At 54.4% G+C, this 19349-nt stretch overlaps 1 protein-coding gene across 5 annotated transcripts in view; it reads right to left on the minus strand.

Annotated features, from left to right (window-relative positions):
• The window catches only part of ACSF3 (acyl-CoA synthetase family member 3), a 65900-nt gene extending 50118 nt beyond the window's left edge, over positions 1 to 15782 (minus strand). For 4 of the 5 annotated variants that reach the window (XM_075101156.1, XM_075101152.1, XM_075101154.1 and 1 more), the window contains exons 1-3: positions 15699 to 15782; positions 11778 to 12509; positions 10164 to 10319 (exon numbers count right to left, since the gene is read on the minus strand). In XM_075101156.1, the coding sequence (XP_074957257.1) occupies positions 10164 to 10319; positions 11778 to 12479 (858 nt within the window). In that variant the 5' untranslated portion in view covers positions 12480 to 12509; positions 15699 to 15782. Of the gene's footprint in view, positions 1 to 10163; positions 10320 to 11777; positions 12510 to 15282; positions 15422 to 15698 lie in introns of those variants that run through there. The other variant, XM_075101153.1, reaches the window with a different exon arrangement.
• Between the last annotated feature and the right edge of the window lie 3567 nt (positions 15783 to 19349).

A 19349-nucleotide genomic window follows, 5' to 3' on the forward strand; every position in this document is an offset into this window, starting at 1 on the left:
ACCACCGCTCCTTCATACGCTGCAAGGGGAAACTGAGGTACAGGACTGCAACAGCTGGTCCAAAGCAAAGCCACCCTGGGCTGCTCACAAACCATCCAACCCCTGCTATATAAGGCTTCTGGACATTACAAACATCTGGAAGGCTGCTGCATGCACCTCATCCATGTCCAGAACAGCAGCTCCAAACCCTCATCATGACCCTTATTGCCCAAAGCACAACATTCAACTCTCTCACCCCAACAGTGGATCACGCACCTGCTTTCACTCTCAACGAGCACAAGATGATGGAAACAGCATTTTTAGTACTGTCATGTTACAGCCAAGAATTCCCTCATGAAGACATAAGCTTGTGGCAGAATTAGTTAATTCCCTTATCATGCACAGCTCTTCAAAGGCTACATAAAGCCACCACCTTTTCAAAGCACAGGTGCTCTTCTTTGGAAAGACACTAAGTCAAATCCAAAGATGATGATACACAGGCTGGAGCCCACAGATTCGAACCTTTGAGGAAGAATTGCTTTTAAGATGGATGGCAGGGCTGGGAAGAGAGATATTGTGCACTGGAACTAGGAGTGAGACTCCACTGCAGTGGAAATGGTCATTTTCTGGTGAGAAGGTGCTCAGCGAGCTCAGAGCAGCCAGCAGAAACTGCAGGTAAAACAGCTGCAGCCAGGAGACAGCAGCTAGCCAGGAGGGCAGCATCACCCACCACGCTCCTCCCGAGAGGAACAGTCCCTGCAGGACAGATGTTCTTCAGCTGCAATGCCTGCTAACCTGTGGGAACTACAAATGGGGGCAAACTCCAGGAGGCAGCTCTGCTGGGGGTGGGGAGGAAGACCAAGTGACCCCCCAGCTGCTGCCCTGGCTGAGCAGCCCCACCTGGGAGCAGTTAGCAATGTGTAGGAGCCATAAATACTGTAGTTGGGCCCATTCCTCCCGCACCTCGCCACTCTTCCCCCTAGGTAAGCTCTTCCCAAGACAGCAACGATCCAAAGCCATCAATAAATAAAAAGCTACAGCGACGGCCACCGCTTTCCTTTCGCTCCAGTCCCTGCCCTGTGGTTGACAAATGTATTTCCTAACAGCTCCTGACAACGCGCGCCGCCTCTCCCCTCCCTGCCCACGCACGCTCAGCTGCACACAGGCGCGTGCGACAGCGAGAAAAAGCAGGAATTGATTGAAGGTGAACAAGTGATTCTCCTTCATGCTGTCACTCTGCCCCCTTCCCTCCGTCCTGCTCGCTCGGGCTCCATTTCATTACTTTCTACTTCACTGAGTCAGTGCTGCCTCCCCCCCCACCGTCTCTCTCACTCCACTGCTTCAGAACAATCAGCTCCTAAAAAAACCCCACCACCACCACGTTGTTATTCTTAATAGAGCAGGACACGTCCGACACAGGCACCGTCCCACCGAACAGAAGGGAGTTCACGCTACCTCCCAGCCCAGGGACGGTCCTCAATGGGGCGAGACAAATGTATGAGGTGGAAACCGCCCCAGACGCCTCCGGAGCTGGGAAATGAGTGCTGCCAAGATCCCCTTGGCATCAGGGAAAGCAGAGGAGGAACGTGACATGCCCAGAGAGGGAACATCGCACTCCCTTGCGGAAACCCCACCTACCAGCATGGTCCCCTAAAACAAGCCGGAATAGGCAAAATTGCATTCAGAAGGATCTAACCCCTGCCACATTCCTCCCAGCCTCTTTCCCCAAAGATCTTTCTCTTCATCTCCCCAATATCTTTCCCATTGGAGACAGCAGGATGGAGAAGGATCTCTCCAAAGCCAGGGGCTGAACGCCTGGACCTGCTCTCCTCAGCCTGGTGCTCCCGAGGACCATTGCCTTGGGCAGGGAAAGGCGGGCGATGGCAAGCATTGCCAAAAGAATTGGATGGAGACAGATGCTCGGGGCTGCTCAGTCCTTGCTGTGTGATGGGTTCGGGGTTTTTTTGCCTCCACAAATCCAGAGCAGCTGTGGGGAGCGCAGGCAGACTTCCAGTCTGGCCTCGCAGCAGAGTTATTTTCACATGGATTTGGATTTCCAAAAAACCAAAACCATCACTCCAAAACACAGCAGATCTCCCTTGCACCCCAGAGTCCCCTGTCCTCGCAGGCCTGCTCAGCTCCTGCCCTAGATAAAATCACTCCTACCACCTCTCCTGCCACAGGAACAGCTTTTAATATGTCAGTCCAACTCGCCCCAGCAACAGCCCCTTTCCTGAAGATAAACAGCTGCCTTTGGACTTGTGCCACCAGCTGCCGGGGTGATCTGCTGACAGCCAAACATCTCCACCTGCTCTGCTCCTGCTCAGCCAAATTTGGATCCTACCCATGTGTTCTAACAGTACTAAGCACCGAGCCATGGTACAAAGCTGGCAGCCCCAAGCCCCTCTGCAGACCCCAAGCCGTCAGAGGGCTTGTCGCTGCCCAGCCAGCTGTAACAGCTATTTCTGTTTTATAACTATAACGTCACGGTTTGAGAGAAGGATCTGGGAAAGTCTCGTTACCTGGGAGTAATCAATCAATCCCAGCTTGGACAGGCTCCTAGCAAGAGACCAGCTTTGCCCTTCCAGCACACGGCATCCTGCAACCCCGTCAGGCTTAGAGCAGCACGATCAATCTCCCCCTCTGTTATCCCATGTGTCACCGGCATGACATCAATTACCCATGGACAGGGTATCGGCAGCCTGTAATTTCATTTTATTTTGCTCACCTGATACCTCAGGACGCCAAGTGCTTTTAAAAAGCCATGGATTCTGGAGGCAAACGTGGCACTGCAGGCCAGGGCTGCCGGCCTTTGCACTGAGCGCTCCCCAGACACAAAGGAAGCAGCAGTCTTCCCATGGAAGATGTTCAGGAGATAGACCAAGATTCCTTTAAAGACAAACAACAGCTAGGGAAAAATGTTTCTAACTGCAAGAAAGCAAGAGTGGGAACCGCTTTCTATCAGCAATAATAGCAGCAAAAGCCCAGGGCAGGCTTACAGGGCAGGACTGCTGGAGCCAGCAAAGAAGGGGAAGACCTTCTGTTCCCAAAAGCTTTCCTGACATTCCTGATTTTCTTCCCCTCCCACTCCACAAAAGCATATCTAGGCAATTCCATGGGCTGGCCAGTGGCAGTTTGCCATCAGTAAATGAAAAAAAAAAAAAAAGGCAGAAAATTACACCAGTGGGTCCAAAACAACCCCAGTGAGACACAGCTGCAAGATTCTTCCCACGTGTTTCTTCCAGCACACAGATGGCATGATGGTGACTGAGGACAGAGGAACACACAAGCTGCTCCAAGAGATGGTCCTTTCATACCACATACCACAACCTTCCCAACCAGGCTCCAGATCTGCCTAAGATTACCTGAAGCAAGAGGTGCAGACAGAGGAGAAAGGCAGTACCTTTTTTTACCTTTTACAGAGGCCTCACCTTCAGAGCGCGATGTAAACCAGACAGAAAACACCGAATCTATCAACATCTGGTTATCTTCTAATGCAAAAAAAAGATGTATGCTAAATCTTGCAAGACTTTGCCTGATACAGGACGCCCTAAAACAGCCAGAAGAGGTGCAGGCAACCAAGACAGCCAGAAGAAAAGGAGGCAAAAATGCCTAAAAGCTGAAAAGGAAGCATATATCAGCATGGATTTTCCCAGCAGCCCACAAGGAGATCGCAGACAGCCCGTGCTGCTGCCTCTATTGATGACTACAACAGCTCCTCTCTTCTATAAAATTATTGTATCGTTTTCAGTTGTTATTGAATTCTTTTTAAACCCTTTTCAAAAATAACAATACCCCCTAATGCAAGGTTAAATCATCCCTTTACTTCCCTTTTGATCGGGCAGATAGGTTTGTGTTTTGCATCGATCGCTGCTGGTGGGTAGCACCGCCGGTGAGGAAAAGGGCCGCCTGCAGTTTTCGGAGCGTCTGCGAGAGCAACAGGCAGCAACGTGCCCGCAGCCGAAGCAGCTCCTCATTTGGCGAGACCCCGCGCCTAACGCCGAGGACAGAAAGCTCCCGTAACGCTACGGAAGCGCCAAAGGGACGGCAGGAGCGCCCGCCCGCGTCCCACATCGGTGTATCCCCGACAAAGGCAGATGGGCGCGACACGGGATGGGAGAGCATCAAGGGGAAGCTCTGCTCTCTGCTAAGGACCGAGCCAGTGGTCCTTAGGCCATTGCGTCGTGGGCAATATGCAGGGAGCGCAGCGTTCTTCTCTTCAAAGGGAAATTGGGCCCTTGGTGGCTTCATCTCATGTTTGTTATAACCCCAAATGGTTTGTGCTCCGCATGACTCTGGTTTTAATCATTTATTCATCAGTGCAGTTTGATGGCCCCTCTGCATTCCAGGCTGAAGCTTTTAAACCCTTCCTATGCTGTAGGCATACTGAAAGGAGCAAGTGCTTTCCCTGGGACCTGGTAATATAAGTAAATATGACAGGCTCTGGTTCCATTTTTTATATTTCCACACACACATCAAAAGACATTACTCCGTAACAGATGCTGAGGACAGACGGCAGATCTGGGGAGATGGGAAGAAAAACTCTAACTTTTTACAGCCAGGTCTGTGAGAAGTGATCAAACATCATCCATTCACTAGTGACCTGCTCCTCCCTCCACGGACTCCTCTTGCAGCCTGAAATAAAATTACTCCTCTGAAGCCTCCCATTAATGGATGAAAAGACAATCGCCTTTCTCCAGCTGAAACTGGCAGGGAGGCGCGATCCCCAGCGTGCTACAAGCGGCGTCTTAGCTGTGCTTGCTTACTGGAGATCAGACTCGCTCTGCTTGGATTTGCTTTTCTTTCAGAAATAAACTAAAAGAGCTGCCCACAGTGATGTTTGCAGAAGCGACAGATCCAGGCGAGAGGCTCACTGTGATGCAAGCTTCTCCTTCCTGGAGGCAACCGTGACTGCTGAGCCACAGATCTCCCTGCTCAGCCCAGCAAAGGTATAAAGCACAAGCACCCAGCCTCAGCCCGGCCTGGCTCGCACAGATAACAGCGGCAGCAAGGACAAACAGTTTGCTCGCAGGTGTAGCACAGGCTGCTGGTCTTCACGAGGAAGTCGGGGGTGTAACCATACAGTGCAGCAGCAACCCCAGAGCAACACCTCACACGCAACCTTGACGAGCATCGGGTCTGCAGCACCCTCCCACCATGGGAAAAAGCTGCCAGGGGTGACAGCGCACTCACACCACATCAGGGGAAAGCTTCCCAAATCACACACTAGCTTTGGGCACACATCACTCCCATTTCTCTCAGACTAAAAGTCTAAATAAAATCAGCGATTTTGATGGCTTTGCGTGTGACACTGTAAAACCGGCTATGATTTTTAGAGGGCTTGATCCTTGGAGGCATCTTAAGTCAGACATGCAGTAACGCTGGCACCAAAACAGCAGCTCTTTTTGGAACTTCAGGGCAATAAATCTGCATCTTGGCATATTTATCACGGAAGCGGTTGCAGGGCACAGACAGCGTTGTCATTCCGCAGGCAGCGCACCACAGCTTGAAACCTGCCCAGCAGAGCCAAGCGGGCAGCGCACGCCACAGCTAGGTCACAGCGAGTTGAGATTTCTATAAGCTTCCCCCATCACTCAGAGCAAGTTTCTTCCTTCATGTTTTTGAATACTTTTATTCCCCACTTGGCACTTAAGACTGAAAGACCTCCTGGGATCCGATCTCACGTTTAGCAACGCAAAGAGCTGACAAGGAGACTTTTCCTATTAGAACATCTTTCCCTTAAAGTGAGATCAGAGGTGGTCGAAGGCAAAGACAAGCAGGTTCCATCGTTCAAACTCAGAGTGGATCCACGTCAGCCAAAAGCCTCAGCAGGGGATCCTGCAAAGCAGACACTGACCTCACAACTCCCTCTGAAAGGCTCCTGTCCACAGAGTGCCTGGTGCCACCAGGTCCTGGTCCAGAATGGGGCTGCCAACATAGAACCACAGAATGTCCTGAGCTGGAAGGGACCCACAGGGCCATCGAGCCCAGCTCCTGTCCCTGCACAGGACACCCCAAATTCACACCAGGTCTCTGAGGGCCTTGTCCAAGTGCTTCTGGAACATCGCAAGGCTGGTGCCGTGATGCCTCCCTGGGGAGCCTCTGCCAGGGCTCCACCACCCTCTGGGGGAAGGACCTTCTCCTAATGCCCAGCCTAACCCTCCCCTGGCACATCTCCCTGCCATTCCCCCAGGTCCTAACACGCAACTGTCATGGCAAGAGCGCCAGCACGGAGGATGCCTGGCTTCCCCTGGGTCTGTCTCTCCAGACTTGCTGACATTTCCATTGAGTAACAGTCACACCACAGGGTGTGCTCAGCCTCAGCAGCCGTCACTGAATCGATGCAGGGAAGGGAGATGGAGAGAGGGAGTCGCTGGGGAACGGATGCTCTAACGTCTGCTTGGTGCAGACCCCAATGCTCACAGAAGCCTTCAATAAAGCACTTGCTCATGGGCTTTCTCTAATGCCTAGTGAGGAAAGGGCTCACTTTGTACTCCTTCCTTAAACAGAGGCATTAATCTCTTCTCCTCTGGCCACCAATTTGCACAATAACTGTACAAATGCAGCATTTTTAAGATTTCTGCTCCTGCATAAGAAAAAAGGCAGGCATTTCAAACACGTTCAAAGAAGCAACTGAGAAATGCTGGCTGCCTGCAAACAGGAACAGTACAGCTGGAAAAGTAAACTCAGCTTGGAAGCAAATCACAATGGGAGGATCATATAGGGATGCTTGGGTTGCAGCTTGCCCTGCCTCCCAAGGAGGTTTCTGCTCTCCCAGTTCTCACCCTTGAAAAAAAACAAAACAAACCACAAAAAACCAGAAACACCACCACTAGAGCCACCCTTGCCCCACACAGCTGCTGGGAGGAATGCACTTTCTGGCTCACTGCTGTTCTGCCTGCTCCACATCCACATGCCCACATCCCCCGCTGTCAGCACTGTCATTCCCGAGCACCAGCACACTGGGAGCACTGGGTGCTGCTCCCACGGTCTCACGGCCCCAGGCAGCCCGAGAAGGGCTCCCCAAGGAGACGTGGTACACCCAAGGAGTACCTGCACTGGAGGACTTTGAGTGCCACATGAGAGAACTGTAATGCTGAAAATTAAGGGTCCATTTATAAACACTTTATTAATAAATGATTAATAGATGCAGCCATATTTTTTAATAACTTACAATAAAAAGATGCTACAAAAAGCTTAAGCAAGACAGTCCTAACAGATGGTGCTATAAAGTGAATTATAACATGTACAGTAACTAGTGCAAAGTAATGGATGTCCTCATTTAATAAAAAGAGTCTGATTTTATGCAGCAACTTTCACGCTTGAGGCATCTCACTACACTTTAATGAGCCCTTGTGGCCTCAGCAGTAGCTTGCATGCAGCCACAGACATCAGATGCTGTTCTAGTAAGAGAGTGGATGTTGGTCAGGGCACTGGGGTTACTCCACAGTCTCGATTTTTAACCTTTCCTTGGACAGCTACCAACAGCAGACGGAAGGGTCTGAGAGATGCCACCTCCTAACACTGCACTGCAGGGAACGACAAGCCAGCCTCGGGCTGGGGCTTGAAACATTTTCGAACTAAGGAAAACAGAGCATTACTCTCACCACTGAAACCAGACTGGCATCTGTATCCACGACTATAAGGCACGCCGCAAATTATGTAATTTAATAAACACTGCAATAATAAAGTATTTATTTTTTTATAATGAAGTGTTAGTGATTAGAAACCAAACACACATTGGGCATGCTGCTGCGGTTCTCTTGAACCCTTGCCAGTATCACTCAAGGCTAAATATGTCTGCAGCAGGTTGAGAGTAAGTTCCTAGCCTTGTTTTGATCAGCCTGTCAAGTGTTTTAGCTGCCATTCGAGTTTCTTTATATCCCACTATAATTGGCTGCTTTCTCAAGGTGCAGCGAAGGAAAAAAGCACGCAGCAAAACTTGGGCTCCTTTTGCAAAAATCCTCCACTGAAACTCCGCTGCTTTTCTGAAAGCTGATTTCAGTAGCAAAGGGCATTTTGTAAACAGCTGGTGAAAATAGACTGGAACTGAAAGGCAGCTTGCATTAAACTCCACAAGAAAGCCTTATTTACCCTCATGTGCTTTCTTTGTAGTGTCGATCAAACCACTTTCAGCTCCCAGGGGAGGCCCTCGGAAAAATAAAGGGAATAAAAAAAAAAAATAAAGATTGAAAAGCAAACGATGTCCTTAAGAGCCCGAACGCACCTGAGAGCCCTCAGAACGGCGCTGGCTGCAGCAGGCACGCTTGCCACGCCAACCTCCCTGCCCAGGTTCAACCTCCAGGGTCAAGCAGACGCCCTCCAGCCCTGTCCCGGCTTGCCCTTGGTTGTCAAGTCTGGGGGAGAGCTTTGATCAGAGAAGGCAGGCGGGGTGTCCCGCTCCCCCGCACCTGAACCCATCCTTCAACGTCAGCTCATTGATTTGCAGATGTTGGGAGAGAGCAGAGGAAAAACACAAGGGTACAAGGGACAATCAATCACCGGTGGCACAGGACGTGGAGAAACGCGCCCTCCAGAGGGCTTGGCTTTGCTTCCAGGCTGCCAGCACGCTCTTCTGCCACCTCGACAGCATCACCAGGGCTGGGCACGCTCCCAGCCCTGGCTTTGGTGGGGTACATGTCCCTGCTGCACCCTGAGCTTTTGGGGTGACACCCTAAACACGAGAGAAGACAATTTGGCAGTGACCACTGAGGAGACAACACTGGCTACAGCTTCCAGAGGACCTTCCTGCCTTCTTCTACCACAACATCCTACCTACATGCCCTGCAAATGCGAATGCAGGGCTGCCCCTTTGGGATTCTGGGGCTGTTCCTCCACAAAGGATCAGTGCTCGGGCAGCAACCGGGCGTTCAGGTGTCAAGGCCATCTTAAAACAAGAAAGGAAGCGTGCATTTTCTGTGGTTGCTTCTCCGAGAAGCAGAAATAAACAACAAAGAATCACACGGTCCTGCAGTCGCTCAGATCAGAGCCCAGGCTCACCCTCACCTGACAGCAGCACAGTCAAAGGCTTCTGGGTGTATCCCACACCTTTGCACTTTGTCCTTTCAGTGTGATGAGGCCGCCCAGCATACGAATAAATACCAACAGGTGAAGCAGCCTGTTTAGTTAGAAAGCACAGGCTTGACAGGCTCTTTTCACTTTCCCAGGGAGTTCTGTACCGACAACGCACGTTTCCTTTCTGCTGTGAGGTGGCACCAGCATCTGCAAACCCAACTGCTCCCTCAACAGTGACGCTGCACAGTCCAACATCTCTCGCACCACCCATGATGCTGGGAGACCTAGATCCCACGGTGCTGGATCCCAGGGGCCGGTAACTGTAGAAACTCTTCTACCTTACTGTCGGTTGCCCTCTTTCTAGTCCCTTTTCTTCCTCTCCTTAGGTCGGGCTGCCTGCCACCACAGCAAGGAACAAAAGAGAAGCAGAGCACTGGCACTGGAGTTTCCTGTCTCAGCTAGAAAACAACATCACAGGTGTGTCTCTGCTGCATTCAAGTAAGGTTTCCCTCCTGCCACCTGTCCTGCAAGGAGCTCTCGATTTGAAAACTCTCATATTGCTGAGTCTAAATCAACGGATCTATTAACACTCGTTTCTCCGCAGAGGAAGAGCAGTGTTTCCATGCAACTGATGAGTACCAGGATTTCTCTGGCCTGGGCTGCGAGAAAACTCCACAGCCTGTGTTCTGTCACGTAATGTAAGACAAGACACCGAGGACACAGGATTGGAAGGTAAAACACAAGCTACTGAAAACGTAATATCCAACAAGCAGCACGCCGCTAACATGCAAGAGAAAAATTCCAGTATTTCCACCTTTCCTCACACTAGAAAATGAACAACCCTCACTCGGGGTGCAGATGCTCTTCGCAGGTACTTAGAAGGACCCACCTCCAGTCAGAGACCCTCAACATCACGAGGAGGGGCAGCGTAGCATGACCATTATGTACGTCACGCTTAAACAAGCTGTAGCCTCCAGAAGAGCACATTTACCCTAGACTGAGCATCCAACTGAAAGTGTTTTTTTAACAGACACTTTGCAAACCACACGCAGCCAGTGGCTAAAGAGGCTGGAATTCTTAAAGAGCCTCTTTCCGAAGTTGCTCTAGTTACAATGCACGGGGTCTCGTGGCTGAATTTCAAAGACGACGCGCAATCCCTCCAGACTTACCGTCTGTGCGCTGAATTCGGGTAACATGATGCATGTCGCTCCCACCCAGAGAGGACAGAGGAGCTTATTGATCACCCCGTGGACATGATGTAAAGGCAGCACATGCAGAATAACATCCTCCTTCTTCCACTCCCATTTCTCAACCAGCCCTGTGGTCTGCAGAAGAAAACATGCAACCCAGAGTTAGGGCAGGGAGAACGATTCTCACTGCTTGAAAAGCCCGAGGTATCCAGGTCCCTGATCCCCTAGGCACAGCTGGCGGCAGAAATCCCAGACCTCCTGGAACGATGCCTGGGCACAAAAACCTTTCCTTTAGGGTCAGCACAAGCAAAATTCCCGCCACAACCACAGAATACAAGGGGAGCACCTTCTGCATCTCGTCAGAACGTGCTTCATATGTATCAGAGTTCTTCCTCGTTACTGAGAAATAGCGAGCAATTATTTTAAGTAAGACCTACAAAATTTTCAGCCTGCTGCTGCACGTGCAGAGGTGGCAGAAACAAGTTATCAAAAAACTACTTTTCCCAGAACTCTGTTGACATAATTTGGACACTGACATTGGGCTTTCCGCACCGGTAAGGGGTAGTGAGTGAGAGCAGAAAAATCACTGTCTGATAAACAGAAAACAGGCTTCACATTAATAAAAAATATTAGTGTATCAAGCTTCTAAAATACTCTGCTATGAAGGGATAATTATTTAAAGCATTAGACCTCAGGTTTCTGGGTGAACAATGCCCTTCAGAGCCCAGCGTTAGCAACTGGAAAGCTTATTTCCAGCCATCTAAAAATAAAAAAGCATTTGAACAGTGGAATTTAGTCATGTCATTCACAACCTTCTTCGACAGGGCAGGGAGTGGGTTTTAGGCTTCCTGCAAGACAGCACAAAAGATGGTGACTGCTCAGGCCTCCTCCCAAATGATCAGCATATTTGTAAGTGAATGGATTCTTTGCCCAATATAGCCAAGCCCTGGCTCTATCCATCAAGGCTTTCATACCACTCCGGACACTGCGGTATCTGAGCACCCAGAACAACGTACGCTCTCGCACGATGTATTCCCTGCCCTTTTTCCCTAATGGCCTGAATCTATCAGTTGCAGGCAGCGATAACCAACTGGTGAGGCAGTCAGCAGGCTCATTCAAACTTTTAATTCCTTTTGGCTCAGAGAGCTAATGGATTTTTTGCCTTGGGGATATATAGCTGAATAATGCACAGACTTCACACAGTACTGTACTGGGCTGGGCTAAATTATATTCCAATTAGGGGCAAAGATTCTTTCCTAGTCACAGTGAAGAAAAGCAAACTGCAAAGAAAGCAGTCCTTTTACAACAGGTGTCATCCCTTCTGCCTTCCAGGAAAGCAAGGAGAGGAGCCCACCTGCCCCGGCTGCAGCACAGCAACACCAAAAGGACAAGGTTCAGAGCCTCAAATACTCTTCTGTGCATTCACCTTAAAAGTGCTGAGGACTTTCAAGCCACAGCCCTGCAGGAATTCCATGCAGGAATTTGGTTGCGGTAAGGTGTGTTGTGCTTTGGGGTTCACAACCCCAGACCGCCTCTGAAGGCCAAGAGCTCTGTAACTCGGCATGAGCTTTGCAGGGGGAAAGCAGCACTCACCACAGCTTGCACGTTCTCATGGGTGCTGAGGACACCTTTCGGTCTTCCTGTCGTCCCACTAGTGTAGATTATCATGGCTCCTCTGTCTTTCCATGAGGAGCAGGTTGTCAAGGGACCCTCCTCCACTGCTGCCTGACTTGCGGGTCCATCACTTTGAGACCTAAGAAGCGGCAGAACCGGAACTCCCAGCTTCTCAGCACTAGGGGCTATTTTCCCCACATACTCCTCTGCTGCGATGACTAGAGCACTCTGTGAATCCTGAATCACATACTCCAGTTCCTGCACAGGGTGCTTCTTGTACAGGGGCACTGCTATGCCCCCACTCATCCAGCAAGCCCACTGGGCCACCACATACGAGGCATCATTGGGACACAAAAACGAGATCCTCTCTTCCTTCAGGTCCTTGCTGGAGCGCTCCAGAGCTCTACAGATCTCCTGAGACAAGCGTAGACTCTGGCTGAGAAGGTCCCTGTAAGTGTGCTCACCATTTTGGTCAATGATGGCGATTTTATCCCCAAAAGCCAAAGCCCTAGTGAAGACAGGGGTAACGTCACTGCTGTAGCCTGCCCGTGCGGTTTGCAGACCCCCGTGGGGACAGCCAGGCCTCTTCTGCCCACGCAGCCCCCATCTGTAACAGTGCAAGTCCTGGACGAGGCATCGAAGGGGCCGGCTCACTTGGGGGAAGAGCAGGGAGACCAACATCCTGCCAGCACCGCTTGTTTTGAAGTGATTCTGCAGAAAGCAATTATAGGAACAGATAAGTACATGCAGCGATTACCCAGGGGTTTATTCCCACAAAGGAAAAGTGGCAGCCTTCATTTGAATAATACCCACTGTATTATTAATGTTTATGCTTCAGACTGCTGCATCCCCAGTGCACAAGGCCCTGCATGGATGGAACACGAGACAGAGACCCTTCCCTACGCAGCCTCCGCGTCCCTAAAAAACAGTCTACCTTAAATTATGAAACAGCTTTCATCGATCAGGAATATTAGGACGCTAAGTAATGGCTACTTGAGGTGCCATTCTAACTCGGTGGGACCAGCATTTGAAGAACTTAAAGATGACAGTACCTAGCTCTCAATTTGCAGTTTCCATCACTTTGGTAAACCACTGCCTTGCTCTGTGCTTCAAATTAGGCAGCACAGAGCTAGATGTGAAATCCAAGCCTTCCAAGGTCTAGCCCAGTAGAGGCTTGTTTCCTGGATGAGTCTTCCTTCGAGCAACAGCACATCTAAGTACAGGAAGTCCCCAAACCCTCCCACCTCACAGGTCATCCATCACAAACACCGCTTCAGCTCAAAAGCCTTCTTACACGACAGACCAAGTGGTTAACGCTCCCCAAGAGCCACAGGCAGCAGGAGCCCTCCCTGCACCGAGCAGCAGGGAAGCACAGCCCCGCGGATGCTGACCTCTGGGCTTGCTACTTCTGAAAGCACCAACCCGGCAGCACTCGGAGCCGGGCAGAGCATTGGGACAAGCTCAGCCCAACCATCAACCCGGCCCGGCTGCTCCGCCACAGCAGTGACATGATGCACAGGGGCATTTCAACAGAGAAAACCCCCAAAGGGAAGAGGGAGGCATAGCAGCACCATTAAAGGCTTTACAGGAAGACCACGGGCTGGCGCTTTCTGCCTTTGTGCTTAGACAGCACGACGACATCAACCTATCTGCTCATGGGAGAAGTTAGCAAAAAAGCTTTTGTGGCAACTGGTAAGAAGTCCCTGAAGTTTGCTCTTGATCCCTCTTTTCACCATCCTCTCCCTTTCAAAGGGAAAGGTCCGTGTAATAGTACTGGACGGTGCTTGGAGCATCTCTCTGAAGCATCAGGGGAAAAGTTAAAGCACAGTGCAAAACCCTGTAAGAATATAACCGGGAGAGGGGACTGCAGGAACACTTTGCAGGCGAGGCTGCTGGTACACCAGAGATGAGAGGAAGCAGCGATAAATTGAGAGGACCGAGCAGCTGCCTCGGAAGAATCCTGACCCCGCTCTGCACAGAGCCTGGAGCTCTGGCTGGAAGCGCAGTAAGAACAAGCACCCTCTCCACACAGAGGCCATCACTGACAAGGGAGCAGAAAGGAAAGAACAGGGCAGTGGCAGAAGAAAAAGGGGTTTACTGTATGGCCTGTCTAATGGCTGCTATTAAGCACCACCGCTAAAGGATCCCCAGAGACAGACTACAACAAGAGGAGATAGCCAAAGGATGACAACTGCTCACTCTAAGAGTGTGTGCAACACTTCCTTGATGCTGGCAATAACGACTTGATTTTCCCCCCCCCTCAAAATTTTTTATAAATGCCTCTTAGCAGAGCAGTTCAACTCAAGTAGCCTCCCAGCTCAACTTCCCACCATGGGGAGGTGCTGAAACAAAAAGGGTCCAGAGAACTGGCAGCTACTTGGGGACGGGCTGAGCAGGGCTTATCCTCACTCGGGCTGCTCAGACATGCCCACAGGCAGCACACACTGCCAGCAGCAGGCGTTTGTTTTTGCACAGACATAGCTGTGAGCCCCGCAGTCTCTCCCATCCACCTTCAGAGCATTTCTCCAGCCAGACGTTGGCTTTGCACATATTTTCTTTTGCATATAGACCTCAATTTCTGCTTCTGCAAAATAAACTTGTGATTTAGTGCGGAAACATCTGGGAGGGGGAGAGGCTTTAAACCCAGAGCGTGGTAACCATGTGCACTCGTGACATATACCATGAGGATGGAAAAAAACCAAAACAAGTTATGACAAAGCTCGTGTGACATCTTTCCATTTCTCTGTAAGGACTAAAATATAAAATAAAGAGAAAACACCACCCGCTACCCAAACCAAATCACCTCCTCCTAACCCGCGCCCAAGGCCGGCTTGCTGGTGAGATGTTAATGCCCCAGACATTAAGAGGGGCATTAATTGGAAGCGACCGCTTGCCAGGATCACGCCGTGCTCCAGCCCAGCCCAGCTAAGTGCACTTGGCGCACTCACTGCTCCTCGTACGGCTCGAGAGCAGGTGTTAGCCGCTGCTACTTCCAAAAGTGACATTATCCCATTTTCACCACAGCGCCAGCCCAGATTTAATGGAACAATAAAGAGCAGCACCTCTAGCCAGGCATCTATATTTATGGCTTCAGAGAACCGGTGTTGACTGGGTGCGTGTGGACTTACAGACACTCGGGATAAGGCAAAGTAAGGCCAGGGGCTGTTTCCTTTACCTGCCGCTGCTCAGGGATAACTGGTAACACAAACTCCAGCACAGCACGCCTGAATACGAGGATTGTCACTGGGGGCCTTGGGCGGACGATCACGGCAGTGCAGAAGACGAGTCTTTGCTGCCTCGAAAGGGAAGGCTCAACCTCCACCCTCCTACGGCTAAAGTAGGAGACAAAAGTGCCTGGGGAGCTCACACCAGCTCCCCGCTCAACCATGAGGCTGAACCACCGCAGACCACACGCCCTCAGAAGGACGGGCTTTATTCTTTCATCCCAGACAGCATTTCCACTCTCCACCCTCACCCTACTCACATGACACCTCACAGCAGCAGCGGGAAAATCCTTCACCCCGTAATTCCCGAGCTACAAAGGGCGAAGATGGGCCTCGCCAGGCGCCCCTCATGCCCTGGGAGCCAAGGGCCGGGGCCACAGCCGAGCCCCGCCGCTCCTGCGCAGTCCGACGGGAGGGGATGTTTATTACATTTTAATTAAAGCCATTGTTAATTGCGGCACCGAGCGGCGACGCCCCCCCCCCCCCCCCCCCAACACACCCCGCCCGGCGGCGACGCCGCGCTGCTCCCCCGCCACAGGCCCCGCCGGCCCGCGGGGAAGGAGCGCCGGGCCCAAGGGCGCCGGTTCACGGCTCGCCCCGGTTCTGGGGCCGGGCCGGGCCCGCTCCGGGCTCCCGCGCCCCGCCGCCGCCTCCCGCAGCCCCGGCGGGGCCTCACCTGGCGGCGGCGCCGCGCACCGGGGGACCGGTCCGCCCGCGAACGGGCTCCGGCGGAAACGCGGCGCCGCGGACCGCACGTTCCGCGACCCAACGTTCCCACCCGCCCCGCACCCGTTTTACGGGGAATTGGCCCCAAACCGCCCACTAAGGGCGGGGCTCGGCGCGCCGCGGCACCGGCGTCCCCCGCTGGCGTCGCAGGGTGCCTCTGATGTCACCGCAGCCCCCTGCGGCGTCACCAGGGTGTCCTCTGATGTCACGGTGGGCGTCCATGACGTCACGGAGCTGCAGTCCGGCCCGGGGGGTGCCGGGGCCCACGTGCCTAATCTGCGGGATTTCAGCTCGGCTGAGCAATGGCCTGGGCTCCCCGCCAGAGCCTGCACCCATGGGGGCCTTCTGGGGGTGGAAAGACATCTGGGGGCAACAGACATCCCGGGGATGCACAGACATCCCGGGGACACAGAGACACCCCGGGGATGCACAGACATCCCCAGGGACACGCAGACATCCTGGGGACAGACAGACACTCCAGGGATGCACAGACATTTGAGGGACACACAGACATCCCCAGGGATGCACAGACATCCCGGGGACACACAGACACCCCGGGGATGCACAGACATCCTGGGGGCACACAGACATCCTGGGGGCACACAGACATCCTGGGGACGCACAGACATTCCAGGATACAGAGACATCCAAGGGACACACAGACACCCCAGGGACGCACAGACACCCCGGGGACGCACAGAGGCCGCCGCGGTGGCACATGCAGCTGAGCCGGAGCTCCCCGTCCGCAGCAGCTCCCTGTTCCCCTCCTGCCCTGGCTCCGTGGCCGTATCCAGCATTCCCGGACGGGCTGGAGCGAAGCCCCGTGCAGGGCTCGGGCAGGGGCTCGGTGGGAGCCGGGGAGGGGCTGCAGCCCAGGACACTGGCTGGCACCGACCCCCACCGCAGCCCCGTGGCGCCACGCAGAAGCCCAGCCCGGTTTATTATTTTTAGCTGGTCCCACTGCAGGTTTGCATTCGCTGCTGCAGCAACGGGGGATGCGTGGGACATGTCCAGGGAGCATGGGGGGCAGCCAGACCCTCTCCCAGCAGGTCACCGGCAAGGCCTGGCATGCAGCCGGGGGCACCCATGGGTGATGGGCACAGGGCTGCAACCGTGGTGGGATGGGGCAGGACTCCCCGCATGGCATCACCAGCCTCGGCGCTGGGATGCTGACGGTCCAGCCGCATCCCTGCGGCCCTTGCGCCATCCAAGCTGCCATGCACCGTCCCTTCTCCGGTGGCACGTGTCCGGCACTGTCCCCTCCCAGGCCCTGCAGCCCGCTCCTCCGCTGGAGCCTTGTTTATCCGGCTGTGCGCGGTGGTGCATGAAGCGGGGCGGCCGGGGCGACCCCCACCCACCTCCCTCAGGTGTGTTTCCACCCAGGGCCGGCGGCCGGCAGCCCAGCGAGGCGCAGCGGGGCTGGGAGCGGAAGCGGGGACAGGAGCCCAGCCTCGGTCAGAGCCCGGCCATGGCGAGGTGTGCGCCCACCAGCACCGCGCCAGCCATACTGCACGGCGCCCCAGTGCACACCTCTTCATGGCACAGCTCCCCATTGCACAGCTTCCCATGGCACGGCTCCCCCATTGCACGCCTTCCCAATGCAGTTCCCCATCACACGGCTCCCCGTTGCACGGCTGCGTCCCCGTTGCATGGCTCCCTGTTGCATGGCTCCCTCCCATAACGCGTGGTTCCCCATTGCACGGCTTCCTCTCCATTGCACAGTTCCCCACTGCATGGCTCCTTCTCTGTTGTACAGCACCCTCACCATCGCAGTTCACCATTGCACAGCTGTTGCGCAGCTCACTGTTGCACGCCTCCCCATTGCACGTCTGTTGCACGGCTCCCCGTTGCACGGCTCCCTCCCCATTGCACGCCTCCCCAGTTGCATGGCTGTTGCACAGCTCCCTGTTGCACGGCTCCCTCCCTGTTGCACGTCTCTCCATTGCACAGCTGTTGCACGGCTCCCCGTTGCACAGCTCCCTCCCCATTGCACGCCTCCCCAGTTGCATGGCTGTTGCCCAGCTCCTTGTTGCACGGCTCCCTCCCCGTTGCACATCTCTCCATTGCACGGTACCCCGGCATGGAGCTGCTGCAGGAGGGACCCCTCACACCCAGCAGCCCCAGGCCGGCCCCCTGCAGGTCCCGTCTCCCCACCGGCGGGTTCAGTGCACCCCATGCCCATGTGCTGCCCTGCAGATGTGCCCGACTCCTGCCACCACCGCTTTCATTCTCCTTTTTGCACTTGCCATCTGTCGCTGCCCCCCCCCGGTCCCCACAGGCTGCAGGGATTAACCCCCCCCCGTGGGGGGAGCAGGGGCGCGTGCCTGCAGGGGGGTCTTTGATGACAGGGGAGCGCCATCAACCCTGCAGCAGAGGACAGGGTGCGTGGGGTGGGGACCGGGCTGTGACAGCCACGGGCGCGTGCGCCAGGCAGGGTGTTCCTCTGCATCTGCGGGGCCCCTCCAGGTTGTGCGGGGACCCCCGCCTCGGGGGGGGTGACGGGGCCATGCTCCCCCCTGAGCGCGGTGGGCTGCCGGGCCAGCTGGCCTCGTGCACAGCAGATGTCCACCCTGAGCCACCCTCTGCCGCCCCGTCCCCCGGCACCTGGTGCCCACTGGCCATCTGGAGCCGGCCACGTCCCCGGAGACAATGCTCAGCCCCGGCCACGAGCAGCACCCGGCCACCCCCGTCCATCCCGGGGGCTGCTGGGGCCGCACGCTGCTCCCCGGCGCTGGGCGCGAGGGAGCTGCTCGCCGGCGGTGCCGAGCCAGCCCCGGCCATCACCAGCACCGGGGGAGCGGGTTATGGTTTATTCGGCAGCGGCAGTACCGGTTCGGTGCTGCGCCGGCGTTTGGCTGCACGGGGAGGAACGCACGTGCCCGGCCTCGTCCGTATGGGGGTGGCAGGGATGCTGCACTGGGGAGGGGGTCTGTCCAGATGTGCCATCACAGCTGGGGGCAAAACACCCGGTGCCCATGGCTGCCGTGGAGCAGCCGGGCACCCCAAAAGCTGAGATCTGGGTGCACCGCACCCCTGCCTGGACCGGGCCACTCTGGTCCGGGGCTCAGAGTGCTGCTGCAGTGGTCCCCAGGGCACTGGGGTGTCCCCAAGCTGCCACCGCAGTTCCTCGCCTCCCTCCCAGGTGGTGTGGGCCCCACAGCCCACACCAGCAGGAGAGTTTTCCGCTTGCTCCCCACCCCGCCTTACACAGCTCACTGATTAATTATGGATCCAGCAGAAAGCTTTTATTACATTAGAGTTTACTTGTGGCAACATCCGTATTTATTAAAAAAAAAAAAAAAAAGGAAAGTAATTACTACGGTGGTGTAAATACCGCAAACACTGCTGGGTTATGGGGAGCTTAACGCTCAACGCGAGCGCCACAGCTGCCGGCAGCTCCAGCCCCGTGCCCCGCGGTGGTGGGGTGGGATGGGGGCAATGGGGGCTGCCGCCACGACGCTGCTTCGGGTGAGGAGGGAGCACGGTGCGGGGGAGGAGCCCATCCATCCTCACTGGGACACCCCAAGGCCATGGGCACTGTGTCCCCAGCCCGGTCCTGCCCCAGCCCAAGGTGGGACAGAGCCAGAGCCCATGCTGGGGT

Source organism: Phalacrocorax aristotelis, chromosome 8 (genome assembly GCF_949628215.1).
Source record: "Phalacrocorax aristotelis chromosome 8, bGulAri2.1, whole genome shotgun sequence".
In the NCBI taxonomy this organism is placed as follows: domain Eukaryota; kingdom Metazoa; phylum Chordata; class Aves; order Suliformes; family Phalacrocoracidae; genus Phalacrocorax; species Phalacrocorax aristotelis.